We start from the raw sequence: 23,406 nt of genomic DNA, 5'->3' as shown, positions 1-23,406 counted from the left end.
CCTGTTGCCTCCACGGCGTGCGGCACGTCTGCTCCTGCCGCTGCCCACAAAGGATGCGCTTACGTGCACTTGAGGAATATCTGTTCCGGAGCACTATTTTTGCATGTAAAAAAAAAATAAAAAAAATCGATGCTGTCGTGCACTTTGAGACCTCATTGGAGCTTAGGATATCCCCTCGAAACACATCAACAAGGATCTAAACTCTTAAATGACTGTAACTGTCACAAGCTGTGTAGTTACATGAGGTATGAGGGCAGCTGAGAATGGGGAAATGAGCTGTACATGTGTGCGTTTACACCTCCACTCGCACTAGACATATGCTCACTTACTGAAAGCATTTTTTAAGTTTGAACCAGTATTTTTAGTGTTAAAAGAATGACTTTATTTTCCAACTGATACTTTTTCTTCAGAGAAACATTAGATTGTGTAGTTCATTTAATAATAAAATCATTTTCCCAAAAGCCACAGAATACAGAATTTAATACAGTAGCATTGGAACATAAATTCTGGGGATGCATGTGAGATGGCTCTTTTACAGTACACTCAGTTTTATTGCAGTCCTCATAGTGGCTTTCATATGCCAAAAGCAATTGAGAGCCTTTTCTTGTAAAAGTGGTATAGAAATATATTATAGTCACAGACATTTTCTCCTTATGCATAATAGTTTCACCAGTGAGAAACTGCTTCTTCCCCCCCACTTCTGCATGGATTTGTAATTTTGCTGGGTTTGTTTTGGTAAGCTGATGCATTGCTATTTTATAACTCTTAACTTTGCTCTATACTTTTATCCTAAAAATACAGAGGAAACAGATAATGCAGCTTCAAATCAAGCAAAGTTATTCCTGATGACATTGATCATTGACCTGATGCTCTCTGACATAGTTTTGTATCTACTTTTTTTTTACCTTTCTGGAGATTTGCAGGGGTTGAAATGGCAGCTGACTTTCAATCGGTGCATATTGGAGCTTGAGGAAGAGCAACTATATGCAAGTAGCGCCTTGCTATGTGAAACTTTAGATTGAGGTTTTAAATTCAGCAGCAACGAGCCTCACTGGGCATGAGCTAGCAGTTATTATTTAGTCTGGAGTCCTTTTGTTTCGGGTGAGCATCTTTTCCCATCTCTTGCCCAAAAAGAGAAAGCGGGAAAACGGTGAGCATGTGTCTGGGAGGCATGTGGTGTGGGTTCACATCTGCGGGATGCTCTAAGAGGGAACATCCATGTGCCTCTTCCCAGGGCAGTCGCTGGGAGCTGTGCACCGGCACAGCACCTTTGAACGGCAGAGCAGCTCAGCACAGCCACACCTGGATTTTGAAGGTGCAGAGAGGGATGTGTTGGGATGATATGGGATTGCCGGCACTGCTTCCTCCCCTCCTGGTGCACAAAGGCAAGATGTGGAGCCAGTGGCTGGCTGTGTTTCAGCGACATGGATCAGGAGCTGGGGGAAATGTGACCTGTCCCATTTATTGGCAAGCACCAGGTTGGGTGTTGAGCGTCATGCACTGCAAGGTGTCCACCTTGCTAACAACTTCTCTGCTCGTCAAAGCATGTAAGGGATGGGGTGGCTCCCATTACGAAGATTTGTCTACTGGGGCTGTGCGGAGTTGGAGTGGCATCAGTGCACCGAGGGCTCCCAGCAGGAGGGGACAAGTCCAGACGAAGGAGGCTGGTGGCAAACCAGGGTGAGACACGATCAGTGCACGGTCAGAGGGACCAAACTTGACTCCAACTCACGCGTTTGGGTGATTTACCCCACCCAGTGTTGGGTGTGCATGCGGCATTTGCTTTCTGTCCAGAATTTGAGAGAAAAGATTTGCAGATGATCCTGACTCCAGGAGAGCAACTGCAGAAAGGTGAAGCATTAAGAGATGAGCCTGTTCTTCCTAGTGGCTACCATTTTTACAAAATAATGGAGTCGTGACACTGTCGTCATTGTTGTGGAGTCATGACACATTGCTGCTGCTGCTGTTGTTGCTGTTGTTGTTGTTCTTCTTCTTGTTATTGTTATTATTATTATTATTACCCCTGCCTTACTCGTCTCTATTTCATGATCAGTGTCTCCAATTAACTTTTCAAGATCTAGATTTAATTTTAAATGCTGAACCCAAATTCCTGAACTGTGAATAAGTGATGAGTTTTGAATGGTAGCCACTACAATGGTGGTGAGAAACAACTGTACAACCCTCCATTTTGGAAATTTGGCCCTGTAATGCTGGTGAGCATTGCTTTGTCAGGAAACCTTCCTGCCCCAGTAAGAGTGGGCAGTTGGAGTACGTGGGGCGTCTCCTGTGTGGCCCGGAGCAAGGGGCTTGAGCCTTTGGTGCCTGTTTCCTAATCTGGACATGGACTGAGTGTGTGCGCTTCCCTGGTGTTCAAATACTCGCGGAAATCGGGGAGCTCGAGGGCAGCGCTGTCAGGGCAGGTGTAGGTGCTTTTCAGTGGAAGCTTTTCTGACAGCCAGTGGACGCGGGTGCTTCGGGGAAGTGCTGTATCCATAAGGATTTCAGGGAGTAGGTAGCAGACTGCTTCGCAGCGTGGCTGGTGGTGCGGTTTTCCGTGCAGCCCCGGCTGCTGTGCTTGTTTAAAATGCCTTTCATGGAGAAAGGGCAGATCGTTGCTCTGTAAGGCTGTTTTCCCTAGTTTTCCATGTGGGACTCTTGTAGATATTTGCGGGAACTGCATGATTCTCCCAAGGGGAACATGGAGCTCGATTAGTGAAGCGGGCAAAAAAATAAGAAATCTCTCTCTTTTTTTTTTTTTTTTTTTTTTTTGTTAAGTTTTGTATGATTTTGATATATGAAACTGGCTCATAAATGAAATGTGCCTCTTTCTGAGGTTCTGTCTTTAATGCCAGATACTTAAAAGGCACTTTTCCAAGGTGATCATTGCAACTCTGTATTAAGAAATACCTCATTTAATCTAGCATATGCCAATTGCCATGAAGATATTTTCAACAGATACTGTGCAGTGGTGTCTGTCATTCTCCAGGACATAAATAACTGCTGGACTGTAGATGACTGTGCGGCTAACTGACGGCTTATGGGTAACCTCTTTTCTGGCACAGAAATAATGGGTTGTTTGTTCCTCCAGTTGAAATCCTGATGTGTTTTGATGTTTCTGATTTACATTTTTAGCGCTGTTTCTGATACCGTTCAGTGTTCTGGGAATGGTCTTTAAACTTAGTGTTTATTTTGGAGTGTTGGTTTTCCAGCGAACAAATATATAATTAGCAATTAATGGTTTTGCTATAAATAAACAAAAGTGAACAGTTCAGCTTTAAATAGTGATCTCTGCTCTGTGGAGGTTTTAATTGGGCTGTTCCTGCAAAGTTGGACCTTTCCAAACACGCAACAGGGTTTGAGGGACCCCCAGCTGTGGTGACTGAACTGGGCGAGTTGGAAAGCTGAAGCCGTCGTGGTTTGAGTTAATCTTTGGTTAGCTAAAAAGTGGTTGTCGTCTCAAATAACTGTGCATGAGCCGATCGTTGGATGGGGGCAGAAGGGTGCACGGTTTCAGTATGGGTAACTTGTTTGAATGCGGTGGGAGTTTCAGCTTGCAGAAGACTTTCAGTGCCGTGCCTTTCCCTCGGTGGCTGCTCGCCGGGGTGCGGGTGCCTGGTGGAGGTGGGACTGGAGGTGCAACGAGAGGTGGGACAGGAGGTTCTTCTGTGCAGCTGAGGCAGATGACTCTATCTGAGCACAACCAACACCCCCTCGTGTGCATCAGAATTAGCGTGTTAAAATATCCTGCGCAAAGTAATTGGATTGAACACTTTGTATGGATTCAGGTATTTCTAATGTGGACAGCGGTCCAAGGCCGGCTTTGATGGAAAGCTTTCTTCCTTGCAGTGCTTTGGCTTTAGCACATGGGCTAGAAAGGAAATTTCTGGGTTTCTGTTGTAACTTTGTTTGGTTTAAGGCTGACTCCATCTACTTTTCTATTTCCCACGTGATTTCTGCAGTGTGGATTCCACTTATCTGAGAGAAACTGTGATGTATTTGACCTGATGTAGCCACGCATTGCTTCTTACTTAGGGAGGTTAACCATGACCCTGAGCTGGATGTAATTTGAAAAAGTGATGGCAATAGCCCTTTCTCTACACGTTGCCTGTTTGAACAAACTGCAACCTTTCTGATTTTTTGCACAGGGAGATTTAGAAAGCAGGAACTGTATTCATCAATGATCATTCTCTTTGGGTTTTTTGGGCTTAGGGTAAGGTCGAAATTTTCAGAGCCTACTTCATCAGGGGGCCGACGGGAGGCAGTTTTTTGGAAGCTGTCGTTCAGAAAAGTGGTTCATCTGCCGTTCGTGGAAGTCAGACCCATGTAGATATCTCGAGTTGGTTATAGACAACTCAAGTGGATTGCTCCAGAAGCAGAAGCAGCTCTGTGTTAAGTCTGCAGCACAGCATCAGGTGCCAGCGCCCTGCAGATTCCTGCCCTATTGGAAGAAAAACGAGCACTGTTAAGTCCAGGTTTCATTCTCAAATCTCAAACTTGTTGAGAATCTCAATCAAAATATTTGCTCCTTGCACTTCAAGCATGATCTCTCTCTATTGCTATGTGTCACAACCATCATGAAGAGAAATAGCATTGCAAAACCAATAATCCAGTTCAAAGCCTCAAGAGAGAATTTTTTTTTTATTTTTCTCCAGAATCATAAGATTTAGGTATTTCTCAAGTGGTCGTTCTGTTTAATCGTGGTGGGTTTTTTTTTCTTAATGGCACCTGGATGCATCCATATGTCTTCTTCTGAGTCTTCTTCGTGGATTGCTCAGGCAATTCCATTTTCTGAGATCACTTTGAGTGTTGCTCGTGCACAGACCAAACACTATCATTTTATGGTACAAACTAGAGGATCCACAACCTCAGCAGACTTTTGGAGAATGAGACTGGCATGCCGTGGGCAAGAAAACGGCTCTGCCTCTGTGGGTGGTAAATGGCGCTGTGCTGGTTAGGGGGGACATGTCCCTTGGTGCTGCTCACCAGCTTTCCTGGCTCACCTCACCACCAGGTCCCACGCTCTTGTCTGTGCTCTTCTGTCCCCTGACTGTCCCCTCTTGTTCCTATTGATGCCGTCCATACCTGCCTTTTCAGCCACTGCAGGGAGCAATCCCACTGAGACCACTCTGTCATTCAGCAAATCATTTTGGGACAAACCTGGGGCTGGACTTATCCCAAGGTCTGATGTGGAGTGGAATGCTTTATCCCACAGTCCCTTTGTAAAATCCTTATGGGACTGTCATTACTTTGACTTGGCATCTTGTAATCATAGAATCATGGAATGGTTTGTGTCGGAAGGGACCTTTAAAGATTATCTTGCCCAACCCGACAGTCTTTTTCCATGGGCTCCATTTTATATTGCGCTTTTTATATGGGGCTTTTGTATATTCATCTCTTTTTCAGCCACCCTCCTTTTGCCCATATATAAAGGTCTGGACCGTTTGAGCTGCCCTACCTCCACACACAGAGCAACTGGGGGAGATAGGTAGTATTTTTTCCCTCTGAGAGTAACAGCTCACCCCAGTCCTTACACCTACATACCTATTATGGCCCTGGAAACAGTAGTTGTAAATCTCATAGACTTCTTTCTTACTATAAACTATATCCAAATAGTTTATGCAAGCTGTCAGACGGAGGATGTGCAGTATGCCCAACACAGAGCAGACCGGCGGCACCGGCCAGCAGCGCCTGGGACTGGCGGGAATGGGTTTGCAGGAAAACTACCCTGGAATAGAGTCTGTTAGCAGGGTGGGAGCTAAGCCTTGCGTGGGAAAGGTGGAGGATGCTTTTTCAGGTGCAGGGACACCGCATTTGCCGCAGTGCTGTGCCATGACTCTCTGAGTGCGTGTTCCATTGCTGCGTTTCACCGGGCATCGTAAAAAGCAGAGCTCGGATTGCTCTGGGGTTTTGTAAAAAAACACTCTCTGGTCTCAATAGTATTTATTACTTGCATTCTAGTAAGGGTAACGTTTGGAAAGAGCCCAGTCGAACCGCCTGCTGATGTCCCCAGGTGTGCGGGCGGGAAAAAAAAGTGCCAAATAAACAAGAAATAGTATCCTTGAGTGTGTTTCATAAGGAGGCATGTAGCCCCCATGAAAATAACTGGCTCATTTTGAAACTGCCCCACAGCTTCCCTGTTTTACAGTGATTAAGAAGCAGGAGCCTGGGGGGACTGGAGATACACAAAGCACGAAAACTGGGTATCAGTCTTTGTTTCCCTCGGGCAGACCACCAAGGGACAAGCTCAGATCCCTTGTAAGGTGGCTCCCAGGAATTCCCTTCCGACAGATCTCGCATGGCAGCAAATTATTCCTTCCCTCTGCCCCTCTCCCCCCCCTTCATTTCCCCAAGCCACGTTTCATCCTCCAGGGGGAAGGGAGAGTCCGACAGAGCCTTTGCACCCTCTCCCCGGGAAGACAGACGACGCCTGGCTCCTGCTCGCCAGTGGAAGGATTCGCTGATGAACTGATACTGTGCAAAAATTGGTGTTGTATGGAAAAATCCCCAGCACCTGCCAGTAAAACAGAGTTATTCATAACATACGGCTGGGTGGCTAAATCTTCACTTCCTAGGGACGGCCTGGAATTACACTCGCTACATGCTGAGCGGCCTTTCTCCTGTGTGAAATTATATGCAGGCAGCAGGAGGATTTGCAGCTCTAAGGAAGGTTAGGATTTATAGCGCTGTCTCTTGCAAGGGCTTACTCTGCGGAAATGGTCATTTTGTCTTCATCTTCTCTTTTTGGGATAAACACATCATAATACAATCATATATATGGAAAACCATATCTTTGTGCTCATCAGGGAGCAGGTAGCCCCATGAATATATCCCCTGTTGTAAATCTATTGGTGTCAGTCAGGTTTTTTTCCCTCCCGTCTAGAGTTGAATGCACATTTTTAGTTCATTTCTGTATGGCACAAATTCGAAATTTGTATTCTTTATTCTGATTTCTTTTCCTGGCCAGTAAATTGTTAGCCTGTCCTAGCTGGGTAAGTTATTGTGGAGTGCAGCTCAAGGAAGATGTCTGGCTAGAGGGAGTGCCATTTAAATGTGCTTTTTTCCCTATTCTCATTTGACAAGGTGCTAGTGATACCACCTGTGTAATGAGGGGAGAGTATAAAATCCATGGCTATCTCTAGTCTGTGCCAGAGGTTTGCTGGTAGAATGGCTTTAAACTCCTAGATCGATATCTTTCATGTGCCTTAAATATGAATTTCCATGAGTTTGGAAGAGTTTTCCATAGTTCTGCGCTATAGAAGAGGCTTCTTCCAGGAGAGAGCACTGACGTATATGCACTCCCAACTCCTTGTTGAAATAGCAACAGATTGTGAAAAACATGTTTTCCTATCACTGATGCAGTTTGATGTAAGCCTTTAATAGGTAACAACTACAAACCAATCAAGGATGCATTTTAATCTTCATTGCACCCTTTTTGCAGGTACTTCTGGCCTGATCACGCAGAGGTTTTTGTGTAGGCAGATTGTTGTTGGTGATACAAAGCAGCACTGAGAATAAGAGGCTCCATTCAAGTGCATGGATTTGCCTGTAGGTTTGGTGTTTTGATGATTAGACCATAAGAATAGATAGGCTATGGCCAATGTTGATGTTGTTTGAGTGAAAGGAAGGATTTACTTGTAAGACTGAGGTCACTTCTAGCAAAATCAAGAGCTTCTGTTCCTGCTGCAGATGCATTGCTTCACTACATACTATTTAGACATTGTTTGCATATGAAGTTAATGTTCTTCTGCTGCCTAAAAAAGACCTTTAAATTTTAAAATACAACTTTTTGCTGTATAGCTGCGTATTTAATAGAAATTAAACAGCTACCTTTTGAAAGAGAATGGTGACAACTCTCCTGAGAAAAGAGTAGTGATTCCAAATTGTAGTATTTCTCCATACCATGAGGTCCTGTCCACTCCTGTCCTGTGTGAGGAGGTGCCTTGCCTTTCCCAGCTTCTCCAGGAGAAATAAAAATCAAGGTAAAAACCCTTAAGCCGAGGTTTCTTGTCCCTTTTTTTCCCTATGCACACAGGTGCATTAGTACCTTGACTCTCAGAAAGTTGTCATCTGAAGTTGAGAAACTGGTTTTTCTCCTCCCAGCCCAGAGGACCCTATAGGTAAGAGCTTCACTCTCTCCTTGTGGTGAAGATGGAAGTTGAAACACAGTTTGGTTTCTTCTCTCTTCTCTTTCAAATGACCTGTAGAAAGTCTTAAATAGTTGTATTGTATTAGCTAGTCACATTGCCTAAGTTAATTTAAGGTAAAATCCTTATCTCATAGGGTGTAATTGGGCTTGGAGGATAAGTAGGGAGAGAGGAAAATACTCTTTTCTTTTGCCTATTGTGGCCTGCTAAAAGCTTATTCATTCTGCCTGCTGAAGACGTTTACCTGCTATATTCCTTATATTCTCTAAAAGTCCTTTTGGCACTCGTTTAATATTTTCAGAGTTTACCCAAGGGGTATATGCATTGTTTTCTTTTTCAAGTATTTTACAGTATGGAGATCTTTGGGATTAGAAGAATTAGCCTTGGGAGAGAGAATCAAACAAAGAATCACACAGCACTTGTTTCATATCTGCACATTGAATTAGAGCCATGATTTTGGTGTGCAGGAATCCTGGCAGTTCCTGGGACTTGAGTCTTCCTTCTCAGTCTGGTGGGGTGTTATGTTTGGATGCAGCCCAGACTGGAGGTTGCCAGAACCAAGATGAGAAAAAGGAATGACGCTCATACCTCTCACAATTGCTCTAAGGAGCACCAGCCGCCTGCAGGTCCCTGCAGCTACTCCACAAGGTTTGGGTCACGTAGTTAATCTTTGTTCAAGGAGTGTAGGAAAGTGACTGAGTGGAGAACTGAATGTGAAATTAGAGAGTTCTCCATGATGTTCAAGTTTATTTTAGAGAGTATTAAAAACCAACACACACAATTCTATTTCTCCATTCCTTCCTTCCCACTTCAAGACTGGAGTATTTAGTGTGAGCTAGAGTGGAAAGATGCTGCACTCCTACTTTGTGTTATCTTGTCACCTCCTTGGGTAGTTAGAAGGAGGTTTTTTTTTTCTTTTCATCTTTGCTCTTAGGACTGTTTGTTTTCTTCAGACTCACCATGTTGCGCAGTACCAGGGGATTTTTCTTTTTTGAGTAGCTCCTGCCCAAACGTTTCAAAATCAAGCACAAGTAATCACAACCTTTCTCTTCACTTGAAACCATAACATTTTTTTGACAAGAAGTGCCTTTAAAGAAATGCCTCTTAATTTACGGTGGGTTGCTTTGTACTTTGTTTCTGTAACCTATCACATTACATTTCCTGTGTGTTGGGTATGTATGTATTATGAACTCTTAAAAACAAATATCCCAGAAGAAAGGAATTCAGTAAATGAATAAAACATTCTTGGGTAGCCCAAGTGGCAGTTTAATAGCTCATCCAGTGGGACTTTCAAATAATATAATGATGATGGCCATATAAATATATGGATAGATGAATAACTTCAATGAGGAGCTTGTTACAACTCTGCATACCACATCTGAAATGAAATCAAACTCCAAAAGTGCTGCCTGATGTGAAGGTCCAATTTTTCCAGTGCCAACCCTGAAATTATACCTAAAAATACACAATCTGTGTGTTTGTGTATACATATGTATACAAAACTAAATTATGCATTCAAAGACACACACACTTATATATACATTGTTTCTAGGTGGAATTTAGTGTTTCAGGACTGATCCCGATTGCACCGAACCACTGAAACTTCGTAGACTATTGACATGACTGGATTTACAGCAGTGTGTTTGAGATTAGGTCTTAGCCCTGTCTTTCTGTAAAAATAAATAGATAGATGGAATGGGAGCATAAGGTTGTCATGTTATATTGCCTGGGAAATACACAACTTTTTCATTAGGTTCTCCTAATCACATAGCTTTGTTGTAAATATCTACTTTGATGCCTGTCTGCCATGGCAGAGTCTGTAACCTTGGGTAGGGATAACCTGAAGGTAAGCTTGTAAATCATTTTTGCTTTTAGCATGGAATTTCTCAGGAAAACTGATTTCTGATTATGGGGGACCTGGTAACCTGATGTTGATGGCCATGAATGACAGAGAGAAACCAGCTAAGGCTGAACTGGGTGGACAGGAGAAGCTAGACCATCAAATGAGACGTAAATAGGATAATAAGATTCACTTCATTACGCCAGAGACCTGCTTCTGGGAAGCTGCTGAGCTGCGCTGAAATAAAGTCTGGGTGCTCATATGAAACCTAACATCGGTCTGCATCATAAGCCAGCAAAAATTCCCTTTCTCTTTGCAGCGGGGAGAGGCTGGTATTGCAGTATAGAGGGAGGATGCTGGAGTGCTCTTGGTGAAAGGCAGCAACATGGTGATTTGTCTGTTGAGTATTTTAATAATGCCACATCACAGAAGAGGCACAGCCCTTTATTTTGTTATGGGTTGGGTCTCTCATTAGAATTTCTCATTCCCTTGGCTGGCTTTTCCTTGGCAGCATACCATATATTGGTTGTATTTTCTACTTGAGAGCATCATCTCCCACACTAGGCTAAAGCAGCAGCTTTTAGTGGCAGTACTCAAAGTGATCATATAAAGCCCCATGAAAATAAGGGACTTTGATATTTTCACACTGGTGGATTAGGTTGATGAATGTTTGCTGTGCTGAAAAATAAGGTGCCACTGCTCTGATCTTTTAGCTGAGTGAAATGGCAACAACAACAATAAAAAAAAAAATCTTTCCTAGCTGAAGTAAAAAAAATTCCATCCTGGATCTCCTGGGGATCAACCTGAGCGTGGGGAGAGCATGGGGAGAACTGGTCCCTCAAGTAAATGAAGAGCATTGGAGAATTGTGCGTATTTGATGTATAAACTATATGGGACGAGATACAGGACTCATATGATACGTGCACAACAGTTGAATGGGGATATTCAGGAAAGGAAATGCCACATGCAGTTCTGTGGGGATTTGCCTGTTACTTGGGAATGCAGGTCCAGGAGGTGATACAATCTTACACTGTTATTTTCTTTTTAAAGAATTTCCTTTTTTTTTTTTTTATTTGTTGGTACAATAGAAAAGAAAATGAGAAGAAAACACGGTGGGGGGAGAACTGCATGTGAAAATAAGTGTATTGAGAAATGAGTGCCTTGACAAACACTTGGGAGAATTGATCAAATTGATTAATGTGTTAAGCAATGGGATATAGACTGTGGGATCAGGAAGTTAAGTGTTTTGTGTGAACATTATAACATCAGTGCAATAAATTGATTGTCGTTAGTACTTAAAAGTGCAGTAGTCATTCAGTTATATTGGAAATGATAACTAACATGAATTCGTATTCCAAAACTTGCATATAATTTATAAATCTCCTAGGGGATGTTGAAATCATGTTGGAAATTTAAATTAACCCCTGTCATTATTGACAACTTTTCCTATCCTTTTCCGCTCTGTATTCTAGCTTGGAGAAAACTACGTTTTCAAGCAGCTTTTAAATGACAATGAGAACAATGTATGTGTGCAGTGGGTCTTTCAATAATTGGCTTCTAAAATTGATTTTTACGATTTTCACGAGTAGCAGCAAAAGTACGCTGTAACAAAGAAGCTCATTCACACTGCCTCACTGTAAGCCCCTGCCTAGTTTCCTCTTGCTCCTTTCCTCTCCTTTCAGTGGGAAGCAATAAGCAGGACCTGGCTCCCAGCTTCTCCAGCACCCTCCGGCAACCTTCAGCCAGTGCCTCCTCTCGCCCTGTCTCCATTTAACCTCACCATTTAGATCCCTGAAGCGAGGCACTGGGGCGATTCCACAAGAGGACTGTATGGAAGAACTCCAAATCTTCCCCAAATGGCTGCTTATTAATTGCATTTGAATACTTAAATTTATAATGAGCCTTTTGAAATCAATGGAAAGGCTCTCACTGCTTTGAGGTGGCTGGAGTGGGACAGGCTGGATTGAGGCAAACTGCTGGTGATGGGAGCCGTGTGCCTTATTTGTAGCCAAGTTCTGCTTGGGGTTGCCAAGTGAAATGTGGCATAGGCTGGAATTTCTCCATCTGAACAAGGATGCGTTTTTACTCTTGCTGGTCGGGGTGGCTCATTGGCATCAGGACAGGCAGTAGACTGAAGGGGGTCTTCACCTTTCTTAGGTTGGGATGGCAGTAGTACCCAGCGAATGGAGCATTTCTTGGATCTACAGCGAAAAGTGTTCATCTGTGGCCTCATTCAGGGTATGTTACCCAGTGTATTTGGTGGAAAGTGGTGACCATAGTTACAGATGCATTAAGGTACATATGCAAAGAGTTAAGTCCTATGGAATATCTCAGCTGTGCTGTTTCCTAACCTGAGCCTTCACTTGGGAGCTTTATCAAGCTTTTTTTTTTTTTCTTTCTTCATTGTATTTTGTCTGTTCTCTGTATCTGGGTATGTGTATGCATATGTATATGCAGTTGCATTTAATTAGCTATAATTCTTCCTTAATTTTGATTTTTCTGAAGGTATCTGTAGTTAAAGTAATGGCTGGGTAGTGACTTTTATGTACTATTTATTCTTGGTTTCTCAAATTTCATCTACCCTGTGATCTTTCACAGAATCACAGAATCACAGAATGGTTAGGGTTGGAAGGGACCTCTGGAGATCATCTAGTCCAGCCCCCCTGCCAGAGCAGGGTCACCTACAGCAGGTTGCACAGGACAGCGTCCAGGCGGGTTTTGAATGTCTCCAGAGTGGGAGACTCCACCACCTCTCTGGGCAGCCTGTGCCAGTGCTCCACTACCCTCAAAGTAAAGAAGTTCCTTCTCATGTTAAGATGGAACTTCCTATGTTCAAGTTTATGCCCATTACCCCTCGTCCTATCACTGGGCGCCACTGAAAAAAGACTGCTCCCATCCCCCTGGCATCCTCCCATTAAGTATTTGTATGTATTAATAAGATCCCCCCTCAATCTTCTTTTCTCTAGACTAAAGAGACCCAAGTCCCTCAGCCTTTCCTCATAAGAAAGGTGCTCCAGTCCCCTAATCATCTTTGTTGCCCTTTGCTGGACCCTCTCCAGCAGTTCCCTGTCTTTCTTGAACTGGGGAGCCCAGAACTGGACACAGTACTCCAGATGCGGTCTCACCAGGGCAGAGTAGAGGGGGAGGATGACCTCCCTCGACCTGCTGGCCACACTCTTCTTGATGCACCCCAGGATGCCATTCGCCTTCTTGGCCGCCAGGGCACATTGCTGGCTCATGGTCATCCTGTTGTCCACCAGGACTCCCAGGTCCCTTTCCACAGAGCTGCTCTCCAGGAGGTCAGCCCCCAACCTGTACTGGTGCATGGGGTTATTCCTCCCCAGATGCAGCACCCTATAGACAGTTAAGACAGTTTCTTAACTGTCTATAAAAAGACTGATAACATTTGACTATCATGGTGCTACATACATAATAGAAATACCGTTTCCTTTCCAAACGTTGGGACTAAAAATGTTTTTTCTGAAAACAAACAAGTTTAGGCTTAGTTGGAGCTACTGGTAAATAAAAGCAATAGTTTCTGTGTGTGGTTCATCTTCTTACATAAACTTATTCAAATGTGTGTGTCTGGTTTTAATTTTTTTCACCATGATTATTATTCCAGACTGTGTGCATATGTGTATAGATGTGGTAGGGCTTTTTATATACGTCTATATATATATATTTATGTATTATGTGCACGTATGTGCACATGCATACGTATTACACACTCACACATGTAGAAATGTAATCCAAAACTGGTGCTTTTGTGTGTGTGTGTGTATATATAGTGTTCTCCCTATATATATAGTTAAATATGCAGTGACTAGTTATTGCATGTGTTTTATTTTTAATTAGGAATTTAAGAAGTAATTTTGACATGACACTTCACAGTAGAGTTTTTATCTCTTGATCAACTATTTCCTGTTTTCTTTCTTTGTCACAGGGTGAAAGAATGATGTGATGGAGGTGAATATGGGCCGCTGGTCAGGCTCACGGCCACCTCCGTCATGCCTTGCCCTTCTGATTGTCAAGCTCCTGGCCACCATTTGCCAGGTAGCTCACGGGACCTCCCCACTTGGCTTTCACTTTACACATTCCACTTACAATGCTACGGTGTACGAGAATTCGGCAGCCAGGACCTATGTCAACAGTCAAACAAGGATGGGCATTATCTTGGCTGACCTTTCATGGGATATCAAATACAGGATAGTGTCTGGCGATGACGAGGGCTTTTTTAAAGCAGAGGAAGTCATCATTGCTGACTTTTGCTTCCTAAGAATAAGGACTAAAGGTGGGAATTCGGCTATATTGAACAGGGAAATCCAGGATAACTATTTATTGATGGTGAAAGGGTCTGTCAGAGGAGAGGACTTGGAAGCATGGACAAAAGTGAACGTCCAGGTTTTGGATATGAATGACTTAAGACCTTTGTTTTCACCAACCACATACTCTGTCACAATAGCGGAAAGCACTCCTTTAAGGACTAGCATTGCACAGGTGACTGCAACAGATGCGGATATTGGGTCCAATGGTGAATTTTATTATTACTTCAAAAATAAAGTTGATCTCTTCTCAGTTCATCCTACAAGTGGTGTTATCTCCTTAAGTGGCCGGTTAAACTATGATGAGAAAAACAGATACGATCTTGAGATTTTGGCTGTGGACCGTGGGATGAAGCTTTATGGAAACAATGGTGTAAGCAGCACTGCCAAGCTTTATGTTCACATTGAACGTATAAATGAACATGCCCCAACGATAAATGTAGTAACCCATATTCCCTTCCCATCAGACAAGGAGCCTACCTATGCAGTTGTTAACATTGACGACCTAGATGAAGGAGCCAATGGAGAAATAGAATCTGTCACTATTGTTGCTGGAGATCCACTAGAGCAGTTCTTTCTGACTAAAGAGGGTAAATGGATGAATGAGTACAAAATTAAAGAAAGAAAGCCTATTGATTGGGACAGCTTCCCATATGGTTGCAACCTGACTCTCCAAGCAAAGGACAAGGGATCTCCTCAGAAATTTTCTGCAGTTAAACTGGTCCACATTGCTAGTCCCAAGAAAGAAAGTGTCCCCATGAAGTTTGAAAAGGAAGCATATGATGTTTCAATCAGTGAATTTTCACCTCCTGGTGTGGTGGTTGCCGTAGTTAAGCTGGTGCCTGAGCCACAGGGTGTGGAATATAGATTATCTCCAAGTGAGGAAGCTGCGTATTTTAAGATCAATCCCAACACAGGCCTTATTACTACTGCTCGTCCTTTGAAAATCATTGAGAAGGACCTCTATGAATTAGAAGTATATACGAACAAAGGTGGCGATTTCAAAGCACAGGTTACTGTCAGGTTAGAAGACGCCAACGATCACACTCCGGAGTTCCAGCAGCTTTCCTACAGCTCGTTTGTCAATGAAAGTGTCCCTGTGGGGTCTAGTGTTTTGGCAGTTTCAGCAGTTGATCAAGATAGGGGAGAAAATGGATACATAACATACAGCATTGCCAGTTTGAACTCACTGCCATTTACCATAAACCAGTTTACAGGTGTCATCAGCACATCTGAAGAACTGGATTTTGAGTCATCACCAGAAAGCTACAGGTTCATTGTGAGAGCTTCCGACTGGGGTTCTCCCTACCGCCATGAAAGTGAGGTGAATGTCACCATATACATAGGCAATGTCAATGATAACAAACCCCTCTTTGAAAAAGTGGCATGTCAGGGAGTGATTTCATCTGATTTTCCCGTTGGTGGTCACATCACTGCTGTTTCTGCAATAGACATAGATGAGTTAGAGCTTGTGAAGTACAAAATAATCTCTGGAAATGAACTTGGCATTTTTTATTTAAATCCTGACTCTGGCGTCCTGCAACTTAAAAAATCTCTAATTAATTCTGGCATAAAGAACAGCAATTTTGGCCTTAAGATAACAGCAACTGATGGAGAGAACTTTGCTGATGCCATGTTTGTTAATATTTCAGTAGTTCATGGGAAAGTGTCTTCAAAAACCTTTAGCTGTAGAGAAACTAGAGTTGCTCAGAAGCTAGCAGAAAAATTACTCAAAAAGGCAAAAGCAAATGTGAAGCTGAATTTGGAAGATGGTTTTCTCGATTTTTATTCGGTGAACAGGCAGGCACCACATTTTGACAAATCCTTCCCTACTGATGCAAAGGTATCAGAGGATCTGCCAGTTGGTGCCACCATCCTGAGGATAAAAGCCTATGATGCAGACTCTGGCTTTAATGGGAGAGTAGTTTATACAATTTCTGATGGTAACATAGATAGCTGCTTCAACATTGACATGGAGACAGGGGTACTTAACGTTCTTATGCCCTTGGACCGTGAGAAAACAGAGCTCTATCTGCTTAATATTACAGTTTATGATTTAGGTAATCCACAGAAATCTGCGTGGAGACTGTTGACTGTCACTGTGGAGGATGCAAATGATAACAAACCTGTTTTTTTACAGGACAGTTACTCAGTTAATATTTTAGAAAGTACAAGTCTTGGTACAGAGATTATTCAAGTAGAAGCCAGAGATAAAGACCTAGGATCCAATAGTGAAGTGACTTACTCAGTACTGACAGACACCCAGCAATTTGCCATCAACAGTTCCACAGGAGTGGTGTATGTGGCTGATCAGCTAGACCGGGAATCAAAAGCAAACTACACACTGAAGATTGAAGCGAGGGACAAAGCAGAGAGTGGCCATCAGCAGTTTTCCGTTGTGCCTCTGAAGGTTTTTTTGGATGATGTCAATGATTGCTCTCCAGCCTTTATACCATCCAGCTACAACGTGAAGGTCCTTGAGGACCTGCCAGTGGGCACTGTCATAGCTTGGTTGGAAACACACGATCCAGATCTTGGCTTGGGAGGCCAAGTCCGTTACTCGCTGGTGAATGATTACAATGGGCGGTTTGAGATAGACAAAGCGAGCGGCGCCATCCGCTTGAACAAAGAGCTTGATTACGAGAAGCAGCAGTTCTACAACCTGACTGTGCGTGCAAAGGACAAGGGGCGCCCAGTTTCTCTCTCTTCTGTTTCTTTTGTGGAAGTTGAAGTGGTGGATGTTAACGAAAATCTCTATACCCCCTATTTTCCTGACTTTGCCGTCATTGGATCTGTAAAGGAAAACTCCCGCATTGGTACAAGTGTTTTGCAAGTTGTTGCTCGAGACGAGGACTCTGGAAGGGATGGAGAGATCCAGTATTCCATCAGGGATGGCAGCGGCCTGGGGAGATTTAGTATAGATGAAGAAACCGGTGAGTTTTGTTTCTAATTTCCTTTTCCTTTCATAGAGGTTTCTGCAAAAGCAAAGCTTAGGCATAATTATTTTCTACCCTTAACAAGAAGTTCAGTTCTTAACAGGCAAGATAAAATTATAAATAAGGATTTTCCAGGCACAGCAATGACATGATTTAATTACCTGGTTACATTCATCACTCTGTGGGTGTGAAATAATACACATTCCTTTTCAGCAGCTATGTGATGACTCCATTTAGAAAGCAGTGATAGTTGCAGAATGACTCGCTTCCAGTCACTGTATTATCTGTTGATCGTTGTAAATTACTCAGGTCACCTCCACAGAGTCACAACATTCATGACCTTGAATGTGTTGTTAAACCCAATGAAAGGAAATAAGGAGCAAGAAACAAGAATTATTTCATCCTAAAACCTATTTGTGGTCTTGTTCTTATGGTTGGTGGGAGTAATTTTTCATGGGAGTTAGCAGTCTGGAATGATACGCCATTCTGTATAATACACTTTCTTGTAGCACGGTGTTCATCAGCGTTGGCATCCTCATGTAAGGGTAGAAATACAGGGAGAGATGCTGTGCTAGCTTTCCCTTGGTGGCAATATTATGAACATCGATGTTAGAAAACAGTATTAATAGAGTGAAGATTTTCAAGATGATGAACTTCATTACTGCGCCACCCTATTGGAAAATGTGGAAAATAGTAAGGATAAAGGGCTATCTAGTACAACACTTAACAAGCTGGCTGTTTAAATGTCTGATAGCTGTTGGGAGTAATGGTGCAGCTGTGGTACTAGAAGTAGTGAGGAAATTAGAAAATATTAGTCAACATTTTCAGAAATTATATTAAATGTGTTAGGTCTGTGGGTTTACTGTGGTTTAAGCAGACTTTGTATGTCTTTTTCTGAAGCTTTTAATTGAGAATGTGGTATTAAAACATAAGATTAAAATGTATGTTTTGGCAAATTCAAACTGTTTAATCAAATGTCAACTTTCTAAACTGAACATTATGAAAAACAGACGACATTACAAATGCTGTGGATCGCGTCTGAGCATAAGCAGCGAAAAATATTTTTATTCTATTTGTGCTATATTCTCTCTACTGCAGCTGTGCACAGATGATACAGTCAAAACCTTGTGTCCAGAAACATCAAACTTGAGTGTCACGAGTTAAGAGGGCGCCTACTCTCATTTCCAGAAACATTAAGAACTCGCATATCTTACTGTGCTAATAGCAGTTGAAGGCATTCAGGCAACATTATTTAGGCAGTTGTATATGAATTTCAATTTTAGGCTCCTGCATTTGAAAATTTTGGCCTGCCTTCTCTTTGAGTAACATGAGCTTCAGCTAAACAGATTATTTGTAAAGCAATGGGAGATTGGGCCAAATGCTGCAGCGTTGGTCTGAAAATCTTCGGATTCAATATCTATTGGACTGAAAGGAATTGGTAGGGAGAGTAAGTTAGTGTGTGTTGCTCATTAATAAATTAACCAGGGTTTTTACTCTGTGCCCAGACTAGTAGGGATGATAGCCAATAATAAGTTATGGTCCCTGTCAATAAAGCACAAATCATGTTTTGACATGAGTGAGAATTGTACTCAATATTCCACATTAAACGTGCTTAGTTTCTTTCCAGAATTGAAATCTAGTTTGTGGGGGTAAAAAAAAAAAAACAAACCCTCAAACTGCTCCCAGAACTTTACAAGTTGTAAATACTTCTCTGTCTTTCACAAGTATTTTTGTGAGAATGAACCAACCCGGTCACCTGTGCTGTTTCACTAAACTGTTCTGGAAGACACTTCATAATCCAGCAGATCAAAAGTCTCTTTTGCATTTTTTTCCTGTCTTTTCTCTCCAACTGTTAGGCACATCTTAAACCTTCTCGAAACCAACTCAGAGAACACTTGGGTGCATAACTGCATCCAGGGCGATGTGGAGAGCAGGGTTTGAGGGTTCAGGAGTTACTCCAAGTTGAGCTGTTGTAACCCAAGTGCAGAATTTGACCCGCTGTGTCAGACAGGACACAACATTAATACTCTGCTGTTGAACTGATGGTAACTTAAATGCTGCTGAATGATGAATCAGCTTTCTAGCTGTGGAAAAGAGCTCAAGTCACATATTGAATTAATTTACAAAGAGATAGCTGTTTATTTACTTTCAGCGCAGTTAATTTGTCACTTTTAAACTGACCAACTCTATTGGCTTATGCACTGTCTCTCCTGAAATTTGTGAAGGTAAGCAGGAGCACGAAGTACAACAAATCAATATTTTTGGCTGCTGCCTTAATGAAAAGAAGACTGCAGTATCCATTAAAATCATTAAGGTATAAACTGCGCCAAATTCATCCTGATATGCGAGCAGGCTGGACTCCAAGCAAGTCTGTGCTTTCAGCAAAATTCTGCTCAAGTGCATTATTTTTATTCTTCTGCAATCTTCCATCTTAATGGTGTCAGCCCATGTGCTGAGTGAGATGTGCCTGTGCTCCCCGCGGCGTGTTGATACTGAGGAGGGGAAACGGTGCAGAGATACCCAAGGAGGAGCTGGCCTGCATGGTGGATCCATACCACACCGGATTGCCACATACTTGTTGGCTCGCTGGCTTTGTTCTGTTCCACTATAGATGTATACAGGTGCATATAGGTGCATTTAACTCCACCAACCTTGACCTGGCTTGTGGTGTGGGTGCCACAACAGACTGTTCTCCAGTCAATTCTGAACAGTGGTTCATGGTTAGCGAGCTTGGGAGTCTCCTTCATATTGGCCAATATGGATCTTTACATATCAGCTATAGGTGTGAATCCCGGTGCTGATGCAGTTTGGTAAGAGATGTGCCATGGTGGTGAGCGTGGGATTTTCTTCCCACAGTGCTGCTCTTTGCCTTGTGTTGCAGAAAATCTGTTTTGAGGATTATCATTGCTGCATTATAGCATTCACTGTTAAATACTCTAGTTCATACGTGGTAGTAACCAGAAGCATAGTGTTTGCCAGCTAGAAGTATTTGATGAAGTGAAATTTTACATGTATTTGGTCCCACAGCCTTGTGAATCACTTCCAAATTTGTTTCAGTGGATTTACTTTCCATTACCAGGAGGCAGAGCTGGCACAAATTTGTAAATCAATAAAAACTCTCCTGAAGTAGAAGGCAGCAGTTCCTGACCTCCTCCAACTCCATGCCTAGTTTCCCACTAGTACCTTAGCCAGCAGACTAAATTTCTCATGGGTTTACAACTCAACTTATGATTCATAGCTAAAAAAATTGTTAAAGACTTTTCTAGAGGTAAAAAAAAAAAAACAAAACCAAACTTTTTTTTTTAATAGCAAACTCTTATTTGTTGATTCTTGCCTCAATGGAGATTGTGTTTGTCACCAGCCTAGGTGTGTGGCTCAAACTCACTGCTTTGTCTGTCTTCATTGGCCTATTTATTGACTGTTGGTATAAATGTCACAAGCTTACCATTTAATATCCCTGCACTGCGGGACACGTAATGTGATCCTGCCATTTATGGATTCTCTTTTTCCTTCAGTCTACTGTTCAGAACCGCTGGTGGTTATTTTTTTGTCCCTTTCATTCTCTTGCACTCCTGAGATGTAATCTATATGATTAAATGTGGTTATCTACAGTCAGAACTAGTCAGTGTAGTCACTGCAGGCTTTCCTTATAGTCAACAGAGAGAGATTTTACCCTAAAGTAAAAATATGAAATAAATTGGATGAATCATGCCCTAAAAATGTGCGTTTTTCTCTGAACTGTGGTGGCCCTTGTATGACTGGCTCAGAGGTAGAGGTCTACTCTAAAGACCTTGCTTTGGCCAGATGTCACCCCTTCCTGTTAACTGTAAACAAGAATATATACTGTCAGGTTCACATGCTAGATAATGTGTGTAGACTCCTCTGTATCAGTTTGATGTTTTTAGCCTGATTTCAGGGAATTGTCCTTCAATTTTACTTCTAAAAATAAGAACTGGAAAGAAGGTTTTTAAGAGTACAAGAGATGAGAGTTGTATTTTTCATTTTCTGAGAATACAGTGCAGGGCAGGAGCATCCCACCCTCTTTTCCATCTATAGAAAGTCATCAAGATCTGGTGCTTTGCCCTTACTTGTGGAAGTAGATGGTTACCTTCCCCTTGCACAGCTCAGGGGCTATGGAGAAGCTCGAGCCATTTATTTACCTCTTCCCACCTGGTGTGTTTCTCCAAACTCCTTGCTAGTCTGCTGATTGCAGTTCCTTAGAAGAGAATTGTGTAAAAAACCCTCTATATTTCCAGATTGTTGTAACACACAATGAGCGGAGATCTGTTGAAGATTTTTGTGGGATGAGAGTGTTCTCTGAGTTTTCATCCTAGTGATAGCTCTAGTAGATTTAACTAGTCTTCTGGAAATGGTTTCTGTCAGAGGTCCTCTACTGCCTTCATAAAATTGTGGATTTTCTCAGCTCTGGTGTGTACATCCTCATAGTGTTGATATGACAGCAAAATGGTGTATTTTTGCTGTCGAAGGAGCTGGAGGTGACTCCAGCAAGTGCATATGGGTTTATGATACCGCCTGCCTTGGGTGACTAATTGCCATCCGGCAGTACCTCTTTTCTGGCTGCTGTGGGGGTTTGGACAACTAGTGAGACTTCCTGACTTCTCAAAAGGTTGAGCTAGATGAGGTCAGTCCTAGCCTAAATGCTGACGTCTTCCTTCTCATTTTTTAATGATTTGTGGTTCAACTAAACAGCATTTCTGACTCAAGCTCTACTTTTTAGTCTGGCATGTGTTTCTACTCTGTGCAGAGTTGATGTAACAGCCTGGCACTCGAACAGTTTCTATATTTACCCCTATGCTACCCATGGATGTACTAGTAATAGCAAATAAACGAAATGAGTTCTAGAGGAGCAGAGAGACTAGACACATTCAGCATCTTCTGCTGCAGGGACTTCTGTTGGCTAGATCGGAGTCGGTATGGCAGTGCCATGGGATGCGAGGAATGACTAACTCCACTGTGCAGGTGGGGAAACTGAAGCAATAAGTCTTTTTCTGCTTCTCAGGAAAGTATTGAAACATCTTCTCAAGTCCCACTGAAATTAAACACAGAGTTAAAAAAGTGATAGTGATGAAATGTTTAAGGGGTCTTCAATGTTCTCGCAAAACCTGTAACTATGGACTTAAGCAACCCCTTCAAAACTTACTAACCATATTTCGTAAGGTTATTCAGGAGTCTGAGTCCCCTGACTTTTGTCGGGACTTTAAATTTAGGCATTAGCTGGCACTGATTTCCACCCCCGTAGAGGCCCCCTGATAAGAACACGAGCTGGAGATGACCCTGTTAACTTGTTATCTTTAGGTGTTTTCAGCCCTGAAATTCAAATGAGTAAGCCAAGTCTGTCTTTCATAGTGCTGAAATCTTAAAGATACTATTAAATGGAGGTGGAATGCAAATTATTACAGACTCCGAGGATTTATTTATCCTGCCAAAGACTGCAGTCAGTTCTTCTATTTTGAGACCTTTTAAGGTACCTCATAAGTGATAGAAATTCCTGACAAACTGTGGCTAGAGTCTAAAAAGAAGCCGGTCGGTGTTGGAAAACCTTAATCATGTCGTCAAATGATTAATAATAGAAACTAGAAACCAGATGATACGGTTTACAATAAAACAGTCCTGCCTGCAGTGTTATATCTGTCTGGCAGAAGGGAGTCAGTTTATTGCTTCAGACTCTTTGCATCGTGTCACCGTCTTCTAGAATAGTTTTCGGTTATTGTGTATGCAAGTTGAAGGATACTTTCATTTATTACAATTTGAGTGGTCTGATAAATCTTTATGGGGGGCCTTTACTAGCATTTCCTTGAAAGAAAATCAAGTAAAAATGAAAATGGTTTGTGATACATGATTTTTTTCCCCCTTGCTTTTTTAATTTTGTGAAGGCGTGTAGGAGCTAGTGGATGAATCTGGGCAGACTCAGTTGTAGAATTGAACTCATTGTAGAATTGTTACGAGGCATTAGTATTACATACATTCTTCATTTTCCTGGTGAGTGTAGGCAAACTTCATTGCCCAGAGCCAGTATTTTGGAGTCAGTTAATTATCCCAGGCTTCTAAAACCAGTTTTCAAAGTAACTTTGGGCCGTACAACAAGAGAAGCGCCAGTGGGTGTTGGTGGGAGGTGGCTCAGGAAAGGGGGATGCTCACGGGGA

At 42.4% G+C, this 23,406-nt stretch overlaps 1 protein-coding gene across 1 annotated transcript in view; it reads left to right on the top strand.

Moving 5' to 3' along the window:
- Positions 1–23,406, top strand: part of FAT3 (FAT atypical cadherin 3) — a 359,185-nt gene that overhangs the window by 8,354 nt on the left and 327,425 nt on the right. Inside the window, exon 2 of the mRNA XM_009881183.1 lies at positions 13,928–17,239. Coding sequence (XP_009879485.1) covers positions 13,945–17,239 — 3,295 coding nt within the window. The 5' untranslated portion in view covers positions 13,928–13,944. The remainder of the gene's footprint in view (positions 1–13,927; positions 17,240–23,406) is intronic.

The sequence above is a fragment of the Charadrius vociferus genome, unplaced genomic scaffold, assembly GCF_000708025.1.
Source record: "Charadrius vociferus isolate BGI_N301 unplaced genomic scaffold, ASM70802v2 scaffold1, whole genome shotgun sequence".
Classification (NCBI taxonomy): domain Eukaryota; kingdom Metazoa; phylum Chordata; class Aves; order Charadriiformes; family Charadriidae; genus Charadrius; species Charadrius vociferus.
This window is presented reverse-complemented; position numbering and strand designations above follow the sequence as displayed.